General features: G+C 39.2%; 2 protein-coding genes across 2 annotated transcripts in view; one reads left to right on the top strand and one right to left on the bottom strand.

Moving 5' to 3' along the window:
• Positions 1 to 6,590, top strand: part of LOC137047965 (uncharacterized protein C20orf202-like) — a 10,139-nt gene extending 3,549 nt beyond the window's left edge. The window contains exon 2 of the mRNA XM_067425906.1: positions 5,856 to 6,590. Within this exon, the coding sequence (XP_067282007.1) occupies positions 5,856 to 6,134 (279 nt within the window). The 3' untranslated portion in view covers positions 6,135 to 6,590. The remainder of the gene's footprint in view (positions 1 to 5,855) is intronic.
• A 168-nt stretch (positions 6,591 to 6,758) lies between these two features.
• si:ch211-153f2.3 (alanine and arginine-rich domain-containing protein) lies at positions 6,759 to 9,963 on the bottom strand. The gene is made up of 2 exons (XM_067426332.1): positions 9,583 to 9,963; positions 6,759 to 8,341 (listed from the first exon to the last, which is right to left on the bottom strand). The coding sequence occupies exons 1-2, from the start codon at positions 9,790 to 9,792 to the stop codon at positions 8,219 to 8,221; spliced, it is 333 nt and encodes a 110-aa protein (XP_067282433.1). The 5' UTR covers positions 9,793 to 9,963; the 3' UTR covers positions 6,759 to 8,218.
• Between the last annotated feature and the right edge of the window lie 5,952 nt (positions 9,964 to 15,915).

Below are 15,915 nucleotides of genomic sequence, written 5' to 3'. Positions count from 1 at the left end.
GGTCAGTTTCTGTTGATCATCTGTCCGTCATCGTCTAAAGCCCGCCCTGATGATTTCATTGGTCAGAACAGTTTCTGTTCGGAGATAATTACTCCTCTATGGAGCAAGGCCAGACCGAACTGCTCGACCTAAACATTTTGTGGGTGGGGCTAAGTTCGGCTGGCATCCAGGCTAGTGAACTCCTTGGCTTGGGGCAATAATGCCACCAAAATTGATGAACATGCTTACAAAAACCAAAATACGGTGCATTGTTTGTAATATTTATACACTGCAAAAAAAATATTTAGAAAAAAGTTACCTGGTTGCCTTAAAGTTTTAATTTTAATGAACTCAAAATTCTGAGTTAATACAATGAACATTTTTTGAGATTCGACAACCTTTATTAAAATATTATTAAAAGATTTTGTGCAAAAATGCCACCTAAATCTCAGAATAAGTCTCAGAGTACGGTATGGGGAGTTCTAAAAGAGTAGAGAATCTCCTCATCAAAACACATGCAAAGAAGATGCAGAAACAAGCGATATCATATTTAATCATATGTGTAACCCCTCCCCTCGAAATGCCTGATCCAAGCGAGACTCCAGCTCAGGTCCACCGGTCCAAACGTCTCTTAAGATCAGAGGAGTGAGGTTTACTCGCACAGCGACTACTTCCTGGCCTTCATTACATATGCATATCCAATTAAATTTTCGGCTTAACAATAAATAAATAAAATTGTTTGTGTAACTGTGCTCGATTAACTGAGACTTCTTACAGCTCTTACAGGTTGTTGGCCTTGTTTGTTTCGTTGCTTCTATTGCTCTCCCCTTTTTGTAAGTCGCTTTGGATAAAAGTGTCTGCTAAATGATAAAATGTAAATAATCTGATCATCAACATTAAACGGCATATAAGTTAAAACTGCCTAATGTTACTGACTGAAATGTTAAAGGTGCACTATGTAGTATTTTTGCCGTAAAATATCCAAAAACCACTAGGCCAGTGTTATATATTTTGTTCAGTTGAGTACCTACAATATCCCAAATCTTTCCAACTATTTGTAAATTGTGAGAAAATTGCTATTTTAACTGAGGACCGGGACGTGTCAGCATAGCGTTTGAGGGAGTCGCCTGTCAATCGCGTCATATCTGCGCTACCCTCGGTTTCAGGTTTAAATGTTTTCAACACACTTCAATGTATCTAATATGATAAACAGAGCTGCTTTACCTCATAATCATGACCGAAAGAACGGATCAGTGCGGGCGCCCGGCGACTGTGTCCCGTCCCGTCATAATAAAAGTCCCGGTGTTCGCGAGCCGTGTGTGTGTATAATAATCGCTCCAGCGGCCGTGCTCAGCTCCACAACACTCGCTCCTGCTCTGCTTCACTACAGTAACGTTAATAACCGCATCCATCAACATGATTTCTGCCCGAGTCCTATTTTCCACCGGCTGTGAGGTGAAGACCACATGTCCCAAGATACTGCACTCACACTTTGTGTCATCAAACTACACCTTTGAAACGGCGCCCTCCAGTGGACGGAAAGTTGCATAGTGCACCTTTAACCCAGAATGAGCTACAGGACTGTGAAGCTTTTTGGGGAAGGTTCTTTAAAACATGCGGAACAGAGTCCTAATGGCTCCTACAATGTCCAGTGTTCATTTCCAGCCAGCATTTAAGCCAACTCACCAAGCTGCTTTGTGTTTCCTCCTAAAGGAAATCAGCTTGGATCCAATTAAATGCGCTTCAATGAATGATGGGGAAAACATAGGCACATAAACACGCAAACAAACCTACTGTTTACTCTTATGCATGAGCAGTTCAGTGGAAGACTTTCACCTGCTCCCAACAAAGTTCATGTGCTTTTCTTTGATTAAGTCTTTCCAGGCAGATTCCATTATAAGTCTGCCAGTGTAAATAATGCAGCTTTTGGAGGGAATACTTCTAGTTTTGTCCTTTCAGAAACATGCTCATGAAATGTGCTGGAATGCAGGATATTATTTCCTTTCAAAGCATCCAATCAAACGGCCACAGCCCCCAATAAAAGAGCAGAAAGAGAAAAAAGACATTTGCATCTGAAAAAGACATTGACCATCTAAAATACCTTCAACTCCCTCTGCTGAATCAATGCAAGGATACGAGCTTAATCAGCATAACATACCTTAATGGCTAATACACCCAAAAAACTTTAATTCTGTCATTAATTACTCACCCTTATGTCGTTCCAAACCCGTAAGACCTTCGTTCATCTTCAGAACATAAAGTCGTTCTGCCTACACTCTGAAAAATGCTGGGTTAAAAACAACCCAAGTTGTGTTGAAAATGGACAAACCCAGAAATTGGGTTGTTTGAATAGGTCCATTCACTGGGTTCAAACAACCCAATTTCTGGGTTTGTCGATTTTCAACCCAACTTGGGTTGTTTTTAACCCAGCATTTTTCAGAGTGTAAGAAGAGCTAGACTGTATTTACCACATCAACAGCGTAAGACTGACATGGGCTAGAAAAAACTGTTCAATAAAGGCGTTATTTTGTTAGTTTTTTGTGCACAAAAAGTATTCTCGTTGCTTCATAAAATTAAGACTAAAGGTATAATGTAGGCTTTCCTTTCCCAGTGTCTCCACAATGGAGATTTTAAATAAGGTTTATATATTATACAATGCTTTAAACTATTATATTTTAGTTTAAAAGATGTTCTGGTTCAAGAACAAAATTGTAAATTGAAGTGGAAGATAATACTTAAATACACTTTCCCTGAATTAGGTTTGATTGGATCTGTTTTTTTTAAACCAAAAGATTTTTTAGCCAAAAGATTATGATGATTTATGATTTGGATATGACTTACCCCAGCAGCTTGAAATGCTCGATCAGTGTGGGATTGACTGTAGAAATATGTCTTCTTGCCAGAATATTTTGCCATTTCTTTTCATATGTATATTTGGTATACGTTTTTAAATATGCTTATAGCCACAGTTGTGTCGATTTTCCGATACTTGGCCAACTGTTGCTATGGTTACCACTCATACTCAACTTCATTCGCGAGCGTTTATTTAAACTGTGTAATAAAGATACATAACGACATTTTGGTGAAATTTCGCGGACAAAATTGCCAATAAATGGTATATGGGTGCATGAAGCAAAAGCACCACTTTTCACATCAACATCTGAGGCACTCCTGCGCAAACTCCCGATCGCACGAATTCCTATTTAACTGGATTTGACTGGATATTATTCCTATTTGACTGGATATCGCCCATTGTTGTTTTAAAACGCTTGTATTAAATTAGGACATTTAAGTTTCTTTTACAAACGTCAAAACGGCATTTACATATATACATAGTTGACTTCCTTGCTTACTTTTTAAGGGGAGCCAGATCTCCCCGAACCCCTCTATAATGCACTTACTGTTACTGCCTAAATTAACTGGTTATATTCAAGTTAACTTCAAGGTTTAACTAGACTGAATCAACTTGACTGCACTTAAAGGTGCACTATGCAACTTTCCGTCCACTGGAGGGCGCCTATTCTAAACAAATGCGTAGTTTGATGACGCCAAGTGTGAGCGCAGTATCTTGAGACATGTGGTCTTCACCTCACAGCCGGTGGAAAATAGGACTCGGGCAGAAATCATGTTCACGGATGCGGTTATTAACGTTACTGTAGTGTAAAGCAGAGCCCGGAGTACCCGGACTTTTATTATGACGGGACGGGACACAGTCGCCGGGGCGTGCACTTCCGCTTTTTCCGGTCATGATTATAAGGTAAAGCCAGCAAACATATCTGTTTATCATATCAGAAACATTTAAGTGTGTTTAAAATTATGTTATGACATTCCTCTGTGCGTTCGCTCGGCGCTGCTGTGACGTTCACACTGCCAAGAGAAAAGCGCTTCTGCAGAATAAAACCGAGGGTAGCGCAGATATGACGTGCTCAAACGCAATGCTGACACGTCCCGGTCCTCAGTTAAAATAGCAATTTTCTCACAATTTACAAATAGTTGGAAACATTTGGGATATTATAAGTACTCAACTGAACAAAATACTATATAACAGCGGCCTAGTGGTTTTTGGATATTTCACTGCAAAAATACTACATAGTGCACCTTTAAGCCAATACAAATAAAAATATTTTATATATATATATACAGTATTGTTCAAAATAATAGCAGTACAATGTGACTAACCAGAATAATCAAGGTTTTTCGTATATTTTTTTTATTGCTACGTGGCAAACAAGTTACCAGTAGGTTCAGTAGATTGTCAGAAAACAAATGAGACCCAGCATTCATGATATGCACGCTCTTAAGGCTGTGCAATTGGGCAATTAGTTGAATTAGTTGAAAGGGGTGTGTTCAAAAAAATAGCAGTGTGGCATTCAATCACTGAGGTCATCAATTTTGTGAAGAAACAGGTGTGAATCAGGTGGCCCCTATTTAAGGATGAAGCCAACACTTGTTGAACATGCATTTGAAAGCTGAGGAAAATGGGTCGTTCAAGACATTGTTCAGAAGAACAGCGTACTTTGATTAAAAAGTTGATTAGAGAGGGGAAAACCTATAAAGAGGTGCAAAAAATGATAGGCTGTTCAGCTAAAATGATCTCCAATGCCTTAAAATGGAGAGCAAAACCAGAGAGACGTGGAAGAAAACAGAAGACAACCATCAAAATGGATAGAAGAATAACCAGAATGGCAAAGGCTCAGCCAATGATCACCTCCAGGATGATCAAAGACAGTCTGGAGTTACCTGTAAGTACTGTGACAGTTAGAAGACGTCTGTGTGAAGCTAATCTATTTTCAAGAATCCCCCGCAAAGTCCCTCTGTTAAAAAAAAGGCAAGTGCAGAAGAGGTTACAATTTGCCAAAGAACACATCAACTGGCCTAAAGAGAAATGGAGGAACATTTTGTGGACCGATGAGAGTAAAAGGGCCACAGGCAGTTTGTGAGACGACCCCCAAACTCTGAATTCAAGCCACAGTACACAGTGAAGACAGTGAAGCATGGAGGTGCAAGCATCATGATATGGGCATGTTTCTCCTACTATGGTGTTGGGCCTATTTATCGCATACCAGGGATCATGGATCAGTTTGCATATGTTAAAATACTTGAAGAGGTCATGTTGCCCTATGCTGAAGAGGACATGCCCTTGAAACGGTTGTTTCAACAAGACAATGACCCAAAACACACTAGTAAACGGGCAAAGTCTTGGTTCCAAACCAACAAAATTAATGTTATGGAGTGGCCAGCCCAATCTCCAGACCTTAATCCAATTGAGAACTTGTGGGGTGATATCAAAAATGCTGTTTCTGAAGCAAAACCAAGAAATGTGAATGAATTGTGGAATGTTGTTAAAGAATCATGGAGTGGAATAACAGCTGAGAGGTGCCACAAGTTGGTTGACTCCATGCCACACAGATGTCAAGCAGTTTTAAAAAACTGTGGTCATACAACTAAATATTAGTTTAGTGATTCACAGGATTGCTAAATCCCAGAAAAAAAAATGTTTGTACAAAATAGTTTTGAGTTTGTACAGTCAAAGGTAGACACTGCTATTTTTTTGAACACACCCCTTTCAACTAATTGCCCAATTGCACAGCCTTAAGAGCGTGCATATCATGAATGCTGGGTCTCATTTGTTTTCTGAGAATCTACTGAACCTACTGGTAACTTGTTTGCCACGTAGCAATAAAAAAATATACGAAAAACCTTGATTATTCTGGTTAGTCATATTGTACTGCTATTATTTTGAACAAGACTGTATATATATACAGAATAATAAATTACGTGCATGTAGCCTAGTTGCTTATACAAAAGTGCTTATCTAAAAATAACTGAATTAACTCATTTTCAACAACAAGTAAAAACATTTGTCTGTTTTGTAGATGGAGATGCGCTCTCAGGACCAAGCTTTGATCCGTCAGCTGATGGATCTCCATGATGGCATTCAGGAACTGAAGCAGGAGTGTGCAAAAGCCATAGAAGAGGAAGAGGAGGAAGTGTGTTGGGACTCTGGGAGTGAGGGAGGAGGGAGCAGTATGTCCTCCTTCTCAGGAGAAATGTGCTTTTACCCGTCCATCTCCTCCTTCAGCTCCTGCATGAGCCCCGCTCCTCTCGGCCTCCGGCCCAAACGGGCCTTTAGCAGACGCAGCTCTGTGCCCTGAAACCTCACCTGTCACCGATTCATATCTCACATTACTGTTGAGTCTCAGAGAAGAACAAATGATGTGAGAAATCATAATGGACAATATATGAGCTCATACTATAGTGAAAAAGTAAAACAGATTTTGAGAAACTTGACAAAGTCTTTGGTGATAGACTGCTGTAATTCCACCTGAAGCATTAATAATCTACTGAGTTTCACATAAACCTGCGCACAAATGTACTTTTTCTCATTTTCACCAAACTGAAGTGCCTCTTCAAACTAAGTATTGCATGATGTTTTTATGACAATGCAGCAAAAATTGTTGCCTTTAGGTTTTTTAGTATTTATAAAACGCCATAAATATTTTGTTTCCTCAAGATGTGAATATTTATTCACTGATAATCTAAATCATCTGGGATAATGCCGTGCTTTCACACTAGTACCACAAGATGATAATAAACATATACAATCCTGATCGATGTTGAGTAATCATTTCACGATGCTATAAGGAGTTTAAATCATCAAGACATTTTAATAAACAGATGCTTCATGCACATATTACATATGTTCAAAGAGGAAAAAACATCCATACTCATACATCAGTCGTATTCAGCAGATGGCCGCATAACATCATTAATAGTAAGAACAGACATGATCTTCTGTACAGAAATAAATCATAAAAACTCAAGCACACTAGCCTTTATAAGGCATCTCTGAGCTTCCCTTTACATCTGACATTAACATCTATATTATAAATATTATTGATATGATATTTGAATGAGATTGCAAAGCATCTGCAGGGGCCTGTTCTTCGTACGTGGCTAACTCAGTCAGCTGGATTTGATTGTTGATGATTTGGTTTGATCTCGGATTGTTCGGTTCTTCGAAGCTCATCTTGGATGTCAGAGTAACAGGTCCGTCAGCTTAAACCTGCTCGGGCTTATTTCATGTAAACAGGATTAGATCGCATCTTGAGGTGATACGTAAAGTCTGTCCCAGCCACTGCTACTTTATTACAAGAGTTCAGTACCGAACCTGAGGCAATTATCATTTAAAATAATAAATATAAAAGTTTATTTGAAATTATTTTAACGTTGTGAAAAATGTGTGTATAATGACACAGTCACTTGATTGAGAGATTTATTTGTGAATTGTGATGGAATGATTACTTTATAGATGTACTGGAGGTTTACACACACTGTGCAGTTAATCTGCGTCGTGCATTAATGTGAGTGATGACGGTTATTATGGGATGGCTTAACGCAGCTCAAGAGATGCCGATAATTTGATCTTGACTGTTAAGAAACTTTAATTAATACTGTCACAAAACAAATCTGCTTCAAATTGAATTAAAAATGAAATTACAACATTAAAATAAAAATGTAAAGTGTGTACAAATATTATAAAATCGTGAATATAAATAAATAGGAATCATGTTCATCAAAACAGTGCACATTTAATTTATCTAACTTTTATGTTGGTTTGGTCGTTTGTCTGTTTCCTTATAAAGGTCCAGAAATGTGTGTGTTTTCTTCTTTTTTTTGCTTTGACAAGTTTTTTGCCAGGTGGCTTTTTTAATTATATGATGTCATTACGTTGTCTTGACGCCAGCCAATCGCTGCATTGCTGATCGTGGTCTCGAGTATCGATGCATCTGCCCTCTTCAGGGAACACAGGCACGAGCAGTGATCTCAGATCATTTCATCCAGATATTTTAATCCAATCCGCAAAATTTGTTTGAAGAACCAAATTAGCCAGAGATCAGTTTTCAGGATTAAAAGATCTGAGATCTGTCAAATCATCTCGGATGGATTAAGCGAGGTACGAAGAACGGGCCCCAGGTGTCCGTGATCTGATCAGTGTGTGTTGTGTGCGTTTACACCTGTGTTAATGTCAGGTGTAAAGGGTGTGTCAGTTGTTTTGAATATAAATCTTAGCACCCAGTTTGACTGATATTTGGTCAAGTTTTTGTGTACATGAAAATGCCTTCAGTATCTTCACACAAGACGCATGGAAGCCAAGGGCACAAAGTGCACTCCAGATGAGGAGAGTTCACACACACACACACCATGGGTCAGCAGCACATGTCCTCTCACTGCGGGGTCAGATGTCACTGCTGTCAGCTTCTAGCAGCAGCGATCTGTTCTCCTGCCGGAGCCTCTGAATCTCCTCATTGAGTCCCAGCAGAGTCTGAGCGAGCCGACGGTCCTGAGAACGCATCTCCATCTGCAGGACAACCACAGGACAGATCAGCCATCCATCCATTTATCCACCCATCCATCGACCCATCCATCCATTTATCCACCCATCCATTCATCCACCCATCCATTTATCAATCCATCCATCCATTTATCCACCCATCCATTGACCCATCCATCCATTTATCCACCCATCCATTCATCCACCCATCCATCCATCCATTTATCCATCTATACACTCATTCATCCATCCACCCACCCATTCTTTCATCCACCCATTAACCACCCACCCACCCATTCATTCATTCATTCATTCATTCATTCATTCATTCATTCACCCATTCATTCATTCATTCATCCACCCACCCATTCATTCATTCATCCATCCATCCATCCACCCACCCATTCATTCATTCATCCACCCACCCATTCATTCACCCACACATTCATTCATTCATTCACCCACCCACCCACCCACCCATTCATTCACCCACACATTCATTCATTCACCCACCCACCCATTCATTCATTCACCCACCCATTCATTCATCCACCCACCCACCCATTCATTCATTCACCCACCCATTCATTCACCCACCCACCCACCCATTCATTCATTCACCCACCCACCCATTCATTCATTCATTCACCCACCCACCCATTCATTCATTCACCCACCCATTCATTCACCCACCCACCCACCCATTCATTCATTAATCCACCCACCCATTCATTCATTAATCCACCCACCCACCCATTCATTCATTCATTCATTCATTCATTCACCCACCCATTCATCCATCCATCCAACCATTCATCCTTCCATCCATCCACCCATCCATTCATCCACCCATTCACTCATTCATCCACCCATCAATTCACTCATTCATCCACCCATCCATCTATCCATTCACTCATTCATCCATCCACCCATGCATCCATCCATCCATCCACCCATTCATCCATCCTTCCATCCATCCATCCATCCATCCATCCATCCATCCATCCATCCATCCATCCATCCATCCATCCATTCACTCATTCATCCACCCATCCATCTATCTATCTATCTATCTATCTATCTATCTATCTATCTATCCATCTATCTATCTTCCATCCATCCATCCATCCATCCATCCATCCATCCATCCATCGTCTGTCTCCATCTATTTGCTTTTTTTTATCTTACTAACAACAAAATAAAACTAAAACGACTGATTCCTGACATGTCCCAGAGGATGTGAAACCATCCGCAGTTTCTAAACTCACCAGTTCTGATCTTAACCAGGTTATGGCTCCATCTATTTTGGCTCTCCGAAGCTCTTCATTGACTTGGAAACTCTTTCCGATCGGATGAGTGTCCGTCTCGACAGACGTTCTCGGTTCTGCTGATGTTCTGAAAGCGTGTAAAAGCTTGTTCTTGATGTTCTCCAGCACCATGACAGACACAGAGTCCTCGTACTGAGTGTCAGAGTTCATTCTGATATATCCAGACGAGTCCAGGTCCAAATGTCCCTCTGCTTTTATACCGCTCCAGTATTTTTCATCACCTTTTCTTCTACCCCTCCAACCTTTCACATAAGTCTTCCTCCTTCTTTGGCACACTGTCTCCTCCAACTAAATCTCAGAGATTGATACAGAGATCCCGTCCTGGATTTGAAGCATGTTTTTGTGTGTCTCTCTCGCTCTGGGACCAGCTTGTTTTGTCACTGTTACCATGGCAAACAGACCCCTCCACCCCATCCCCTTCAGGAACCCCAATAAGAATGGAGGGACATTGTAGACAAAGACTATTGTTGCATCTGAAGAACTGAAAGGATTCCCCTCCCCTTCTCCTTCATTCTGCCCCTCTAAGCCCCATTCAAGCATTGTGTGAGAAACAGGGTGTGAGAAAGATCTCAGTCGTGTCTTTGTGAGGCATCACCGTCTCTGTTTTACAGCAAGTTCTCTCTGACCTTAAGACTGCTTTTAGCAGCTGAAAGATCTCCCTTTCAGCGCAGCAGACAAATGAGCGGATGAGAAGTCGGACACCATATACACCTCGACAGTTTGTTGAGAGCGAGAGCGTTATCACTTTTGTGGATAAAGAGAAGAAACTCTCAGAGGAATGGAGAATCCATGTCGTTTTGGCAGGCCGAGAACAATCTTTACATTCTCTAGAGAAACAGAAACAGAAGTCTAGTGTTCGGTCTTCTGTTGTACAATGACTGCGATGGGGGAATAAGTGAGCAAAGGAAGGAGGGAACGCATTGAAAGACATGACTGACCAAATCCTGTCAGCTGTTAAATGATCTTTTATGCATCACCTGATGCACTGCAAAAAAATGCTTTTCTTATGTGTGTCTTGTTTCTAGTCCAAACCTCTAAAACCTCTTAAAACAAGAAGTATTTACTAGACAAGCAAACGTAATTTACATTTATGCATAAAAGTCTTGTTTTGGGAAAAAATAACTCAAAATGAAGAGAGTTTTTGCTTAAAATAAGATAAATAATCTGCCAATGGGGTAAGATAAAGAATCTTAATTCAAACAGAAAACAAGATTATTTTTCTCACCCCATTGGCAGATTATTTATCTTATTTTAAGCAAAAACTCTCTTCATTTTGAAGTATGTTTCCCCAAAACAAGACAATCATTTGTACTTGTCTAGTAAATGTTTCTCAATGTAAGAATTTTTTGATATTTTGACTAGAAACGAGACAAAAACACTAAGTAAGAAAAGCATTTTTTTTGCAGTGGAAGCTGAACGACAGACACATGAAATGCAAGCACACATGCAATATCTGTAGGCTATGGATTACATCTCCATAAAATGTATTGCCAGATTATGCAAATCATATATTAACAATCTCTGGATGTGTGTTTGAAATACTGCAGCCTTTACGCTGGACTCAGTGGACCGTACATGAAAAAGAGATCAAGTTTACATGACAGTATTATATAGACAGAATGCGCTGCTATTAAGCTTGACCTGACAGCTCAGAATAAGCCATTTATCGTTCAATACTGAATTGAAATCTGCACAGGAACAGACACGTTCTTGTGTCTAAGAGTTTTAAAGGCGGATGATGGATGTTTCACTTAATACTAATAATAATAAAAATATGGTAACACTTCATTTTACAGTGTCCTTGATGTAATTACTATAAATTACGCGCAACTAACCTTGAAGGGTACATACTCACACACACAGTCTCATGTTCTCTCTAGAGTAGTGTTAATCCTCCCAAGAGTCTTTACTATGGAAGCCGTTTCCGCCACAGTTGAGTAAAAAAGTGTGATTCTTTAAGTCAAAATAATGAGAAACTTTCTCGAAATAATGACTTAACATCTCGAAATATTGAGAAACTAAGTCAATATTTCGAGAAAGTTTCTCATTATTTCGAGAAGTCAATATTTTGATAAAGTTTCTCAATATTTCGAGATGTTAAGTCAATATTTCGAGAAAGTTTCTCAATACAGGGAGTGCAGAATTATTAGGCAAATGAGTATTTTGACCACATCATCCTCGTTATGCATGTTGTCTTACTCCAAGCTGTATAGGCTGGAAAGCCTACTACCAATTAAGAATATTAGGTGATGTGCATCTCTGTAATGAGAAGGGGTGTGGTCTAATGACATCATCACCCTATATCAGGTGTGCATAATTATTAGGCAACTTCCTTTCCTTTGGCAAAATGGGTCAAAAGAAGGACTTGACAGGCTCAGAAAAGTCAAAAATAGTGAGATATATTGCAGAGGGATGCAGCAGTCTTAAAATAGCCAAGCTTCTGAAGCGTGATCATCGAACAATCAAGCGTTTCATTCAAAATAGTCAACAGGGTCGCAAGAAGCGTGTGGAAAAACCAAGGCGCAAAATAACTGCCCGTGAACTGAGAAAAGTCAAGCGTGCAGCTGCCAAGATGCCACTTGCCACCAGTTTGGCCATATTTCAGAGCTGCAACATCACTGGAGTGCCCAAAAGCACAAGGTGTGCAATACTCAGAGACATGGCCAAGGTAAGAAAGGCAGAAAGTCGACCACCACTGAACAAGACACACAAGCTGAAACGTCAAGACTGGGCCAAGAAATATCTCAAGACTGATTTTTCTAAGGTTTTATGGACAGATGAAATGAGAGTGAATCTTGATGGGCCAGATGGATGGGCCCGTGGCTGGATTGGTAAAGGGCAGAGAGCTCCAGTCCAACTCAGACGCCAGCAAGGTGGAGGTGGAGTACTGGTTTGGGCTGGTATCATCAAAGATGAGCTTGTGGGGCCTTTTCGGGTTGAGGATGGAGTCAAGCTCAACTCCCAGTCCTACTGCCAGTTTCTGGAAGACACCTTCTTCAAGCAGTGGTACAGGAAGAAGTCTGCATCCTTCAAGAAAAACATGATTTTCATGCAGGACAATGCTCCATCACACGCGTCCAAGTACTCCACAGCGTGGCTGGCAAGAAAGGGTATAAAAGAAGAAAATCTAATGATATGGCCTCCTTGTTCACCTGATCTGAACCCCATTGAGAACCTGTGGTCCATCATCAAATGTGCGATTTACAAGGAGGGAAAACAGTCCACCTCTCTGAACAGTGTCTGGGAGGCTGTGGTTGCTGCTGCACGCAATGTTGATGGTGAACAGATCAAAACACTGACAGAATCCATGGATGGCAGGCTTTTGAGTGTCCTTGCAAAGAAAGGTGGCTATATTGGTCACTGATTTGTTTTTGTTTGGTTTTTGAATGTCAGAAATGTATATTTGTGAATGTTGAGATGTTATATTGGTTTCACTGGTAAAAATAAATAATAGAAATGGGTATAAATTTGTTTTTTGTTAAGTTGCCTAATAATTATGCACAGTAATAGTCACCTGCACACACAGATATCCCCCTAAAATAGCTCAAACTAAAACTTCCAAAAATATTCAGCTTTGATGTTAATGAGTTTTTTGTGTTCATTGAGAACATGGCTGTTGTTCAATAATAAAATTAATCCTCAAAAATACAACTTGCCTAATAATTCTGCACTCCCTGTATTTCGAGGCGTTAAGTCAATATTTCGAGAAAACGTCTCGAAATATTGAGAAACTTTCTCGAAATATTGACTTAACGCCTCGAAATATTGAGAAACTTTCTCGAAATATTGACTTAACGTCTCGAAATATTGAGAAACTAAGTCAATATTTCGAGGAAGTTTCTCAATATTTCGAGACGTTAAAGGACAACTCCGGTGAGAAATGAACCCCAGGGGTAATTAACAGATGGTTACCGAGTAGATCGTTCTCTGGGATGCGTTTTCATGGAAATCGAATGTAAAGAGTTTTATCTCTAAAAACAGATTAGCTTATAACACTAGTCTATGGGGACAGCGTAGTGAAATTAAATGGCTAGTTAATACCACTAACAAGGCTCAAAATAGCCTCACACTAACACAGTAGCATAATGAGGGTCCCTACATGCAAACCGAAGCATTGAGAACTTTGTAAGAGTACAAACAGTTTAATAATAAGACACTTAATAAACATAGTACATTACGCGTTCACGGACAGGCGCCATCTTGGAAAACAGTCTCGACGAGTCGAGCGACGAGAGCTTTGCTAAGTGATGAACTGTGACTTGGAATATCATATGGTCCGTTGTTTCCGCAAGAAAACACTGAACACAACAGAGAAAATAAATAAATAAATAAAAAAATGTCCATGTTATTACATTTCACAAACTTAATTCCTATCGACCAGCTCACTAAGAACAGCGCTTGTGGATTGATTTGTTGAGACTGTTTTCCAAGATGGTGCCTGTCCGCGAACGCGTAATGTACTGTGTTTATAAATTATATTCTTATTAAACTGTTTGTACTCTTACAAAGTTCTCAATGCTTCGGTTCGCATGTAGGGACCCTCATCATGCTGCCGTGTAAGTGTGAGGCTATTTTGAGCCTTGTTAGTGGTTTTAACTGGCGATTTAATTTTACCACCCTGTGTCTACCCTGTGCCCCATAGACTAGTGCTATAAGCTAATCTGTTTTTAGAGATAAAACTCTTTACGTTCGATTTTCATTAAAACGCATCCCAGAGAACGATCGACTCGGTAACCATCTGTTAATTACCCCTAGGGTCATTTCTCACCGGAGTTGTCCTTTAAGTCAATATTTCGAGAAAGTTTCTCAATATTTCGAGAAAGTTTTTCAATATTTTTACTTAAAGAATCTTTTTTTTTTACTCAACTGTGACGGAAACAGGCTTCCATACTTTACTTTATCATTTTTATAATAGACAGATACACTGTACCGATTCTTTCAGAAAACAGCCGAGCTCGTGGAGGCGTACAGTGGGCGGACACACACACACACACACACACACAGGCATTATCCCTAGATAACTTTCGAGTCGCTATACGTTCGTGTTGTTCACATTATATGCACTTACGCGCCATTACCAATCGTCATTGTTTTATTTTCCTCACAATAGCATAACACACTTCTTTAGTAACATTGTTGATTTTGTGGTCTAAAAACAAAATGTCCGCGTGCTTTTGGCAAAGAAATAGGCCACTCCGTCATACGTCCAACTCATTTTTTAAATTAATTTTGTCCATCTTTAGCATGATAGTTAACTCTTTAACATTGTAAATAAGTCAGAATACATGAAATAGCATTAGAGCCCCCTTTAACCACACTCTAATCCTTTCTTCATTACTACCAATGTAATTTCATTCGGCGGCCATCTTTGAAACACTTTGAATGGGGAAACATCAAGTTCACCAAATTTACGATTAAATTTCATATTCGAAATCACCAATGAAAACAACTGTCTCATAAATTTTGTTTCTAAACGCTCGAATCATGACAAAAAGTCATGATTTTTTTTTTTTTGACTGGAGCTAATGTGCAGTCCTAAACGCTCGTCTCAGAACTGCCTGTTTCTATAGCAACCGGAGCTTGTAAAGGTAGCTGCAGTGACTCCTTTACTAATCAACGATTGGCTCTTTCGTTTAGAAGGCGGGGCTTATTCACGTTCCACTCTCCCATTCATAATACAAAGTCTTTGTTATTACTCAGTACAAAAATTACAAATCACACTATAACACAGACACCTTAAAATAAAGTGTTACCAACTGTAACAAACATTACATTATTCAAACAAACAAAAAATAATACAATTGTCAGTCTAACAGATTCGCAAATTAATCTGAATTACTCTCAGTAAACCTATTAGCAATTTAATTTTTTTTTGAATTACTGTAAAGTAAAAACAAAAAATATTAACATTACTGATTTTCATGTGGATAAAAAAAAAAAACTTGGTAACACTTTACTTAAAGCCCTTATGTATAATGCATTATAAAAGTATTTCAATGCAATAATTGTGCTATATAATGAACCTTGGTCTCATGAATAATTGCAACCAGTTATAATATTTTATAATACTTGTCTATTAATTGTTACACCTTTATAAAGTATAGTGCATTAAAACACTACAAACAACCAATTTCAGGATCTGTAAATATAATAATGCATTTTAACTTAAAAAAGATACAATTCATTATAACATACACTGTATGAATACCTTTATAATGCATTACACATAAGGGCTGTAAGTAAAGTGTTACTTCTTAAAACTGATTAAATGAG

The sequence above is a fragment of the Pseudorasbora parva genome, chromosome 19, assembly GCF_024679245.1.
Source record: "Pseudorasbora parva isolate DD20220531a chromosome 19, ASM2467924v1, whole genome shotgun sequence".
NCBI lineage: Eukaryota > Metazoa > Chordata > Actinopteri > Cypriniformes > Gobionidae > Pseudorasbora > Pseudorasbora parva.
Note: the sequence above shows the minus strand (reverse complement) of the source record. Positions and strands in the feature narration are given on the sequence as shown.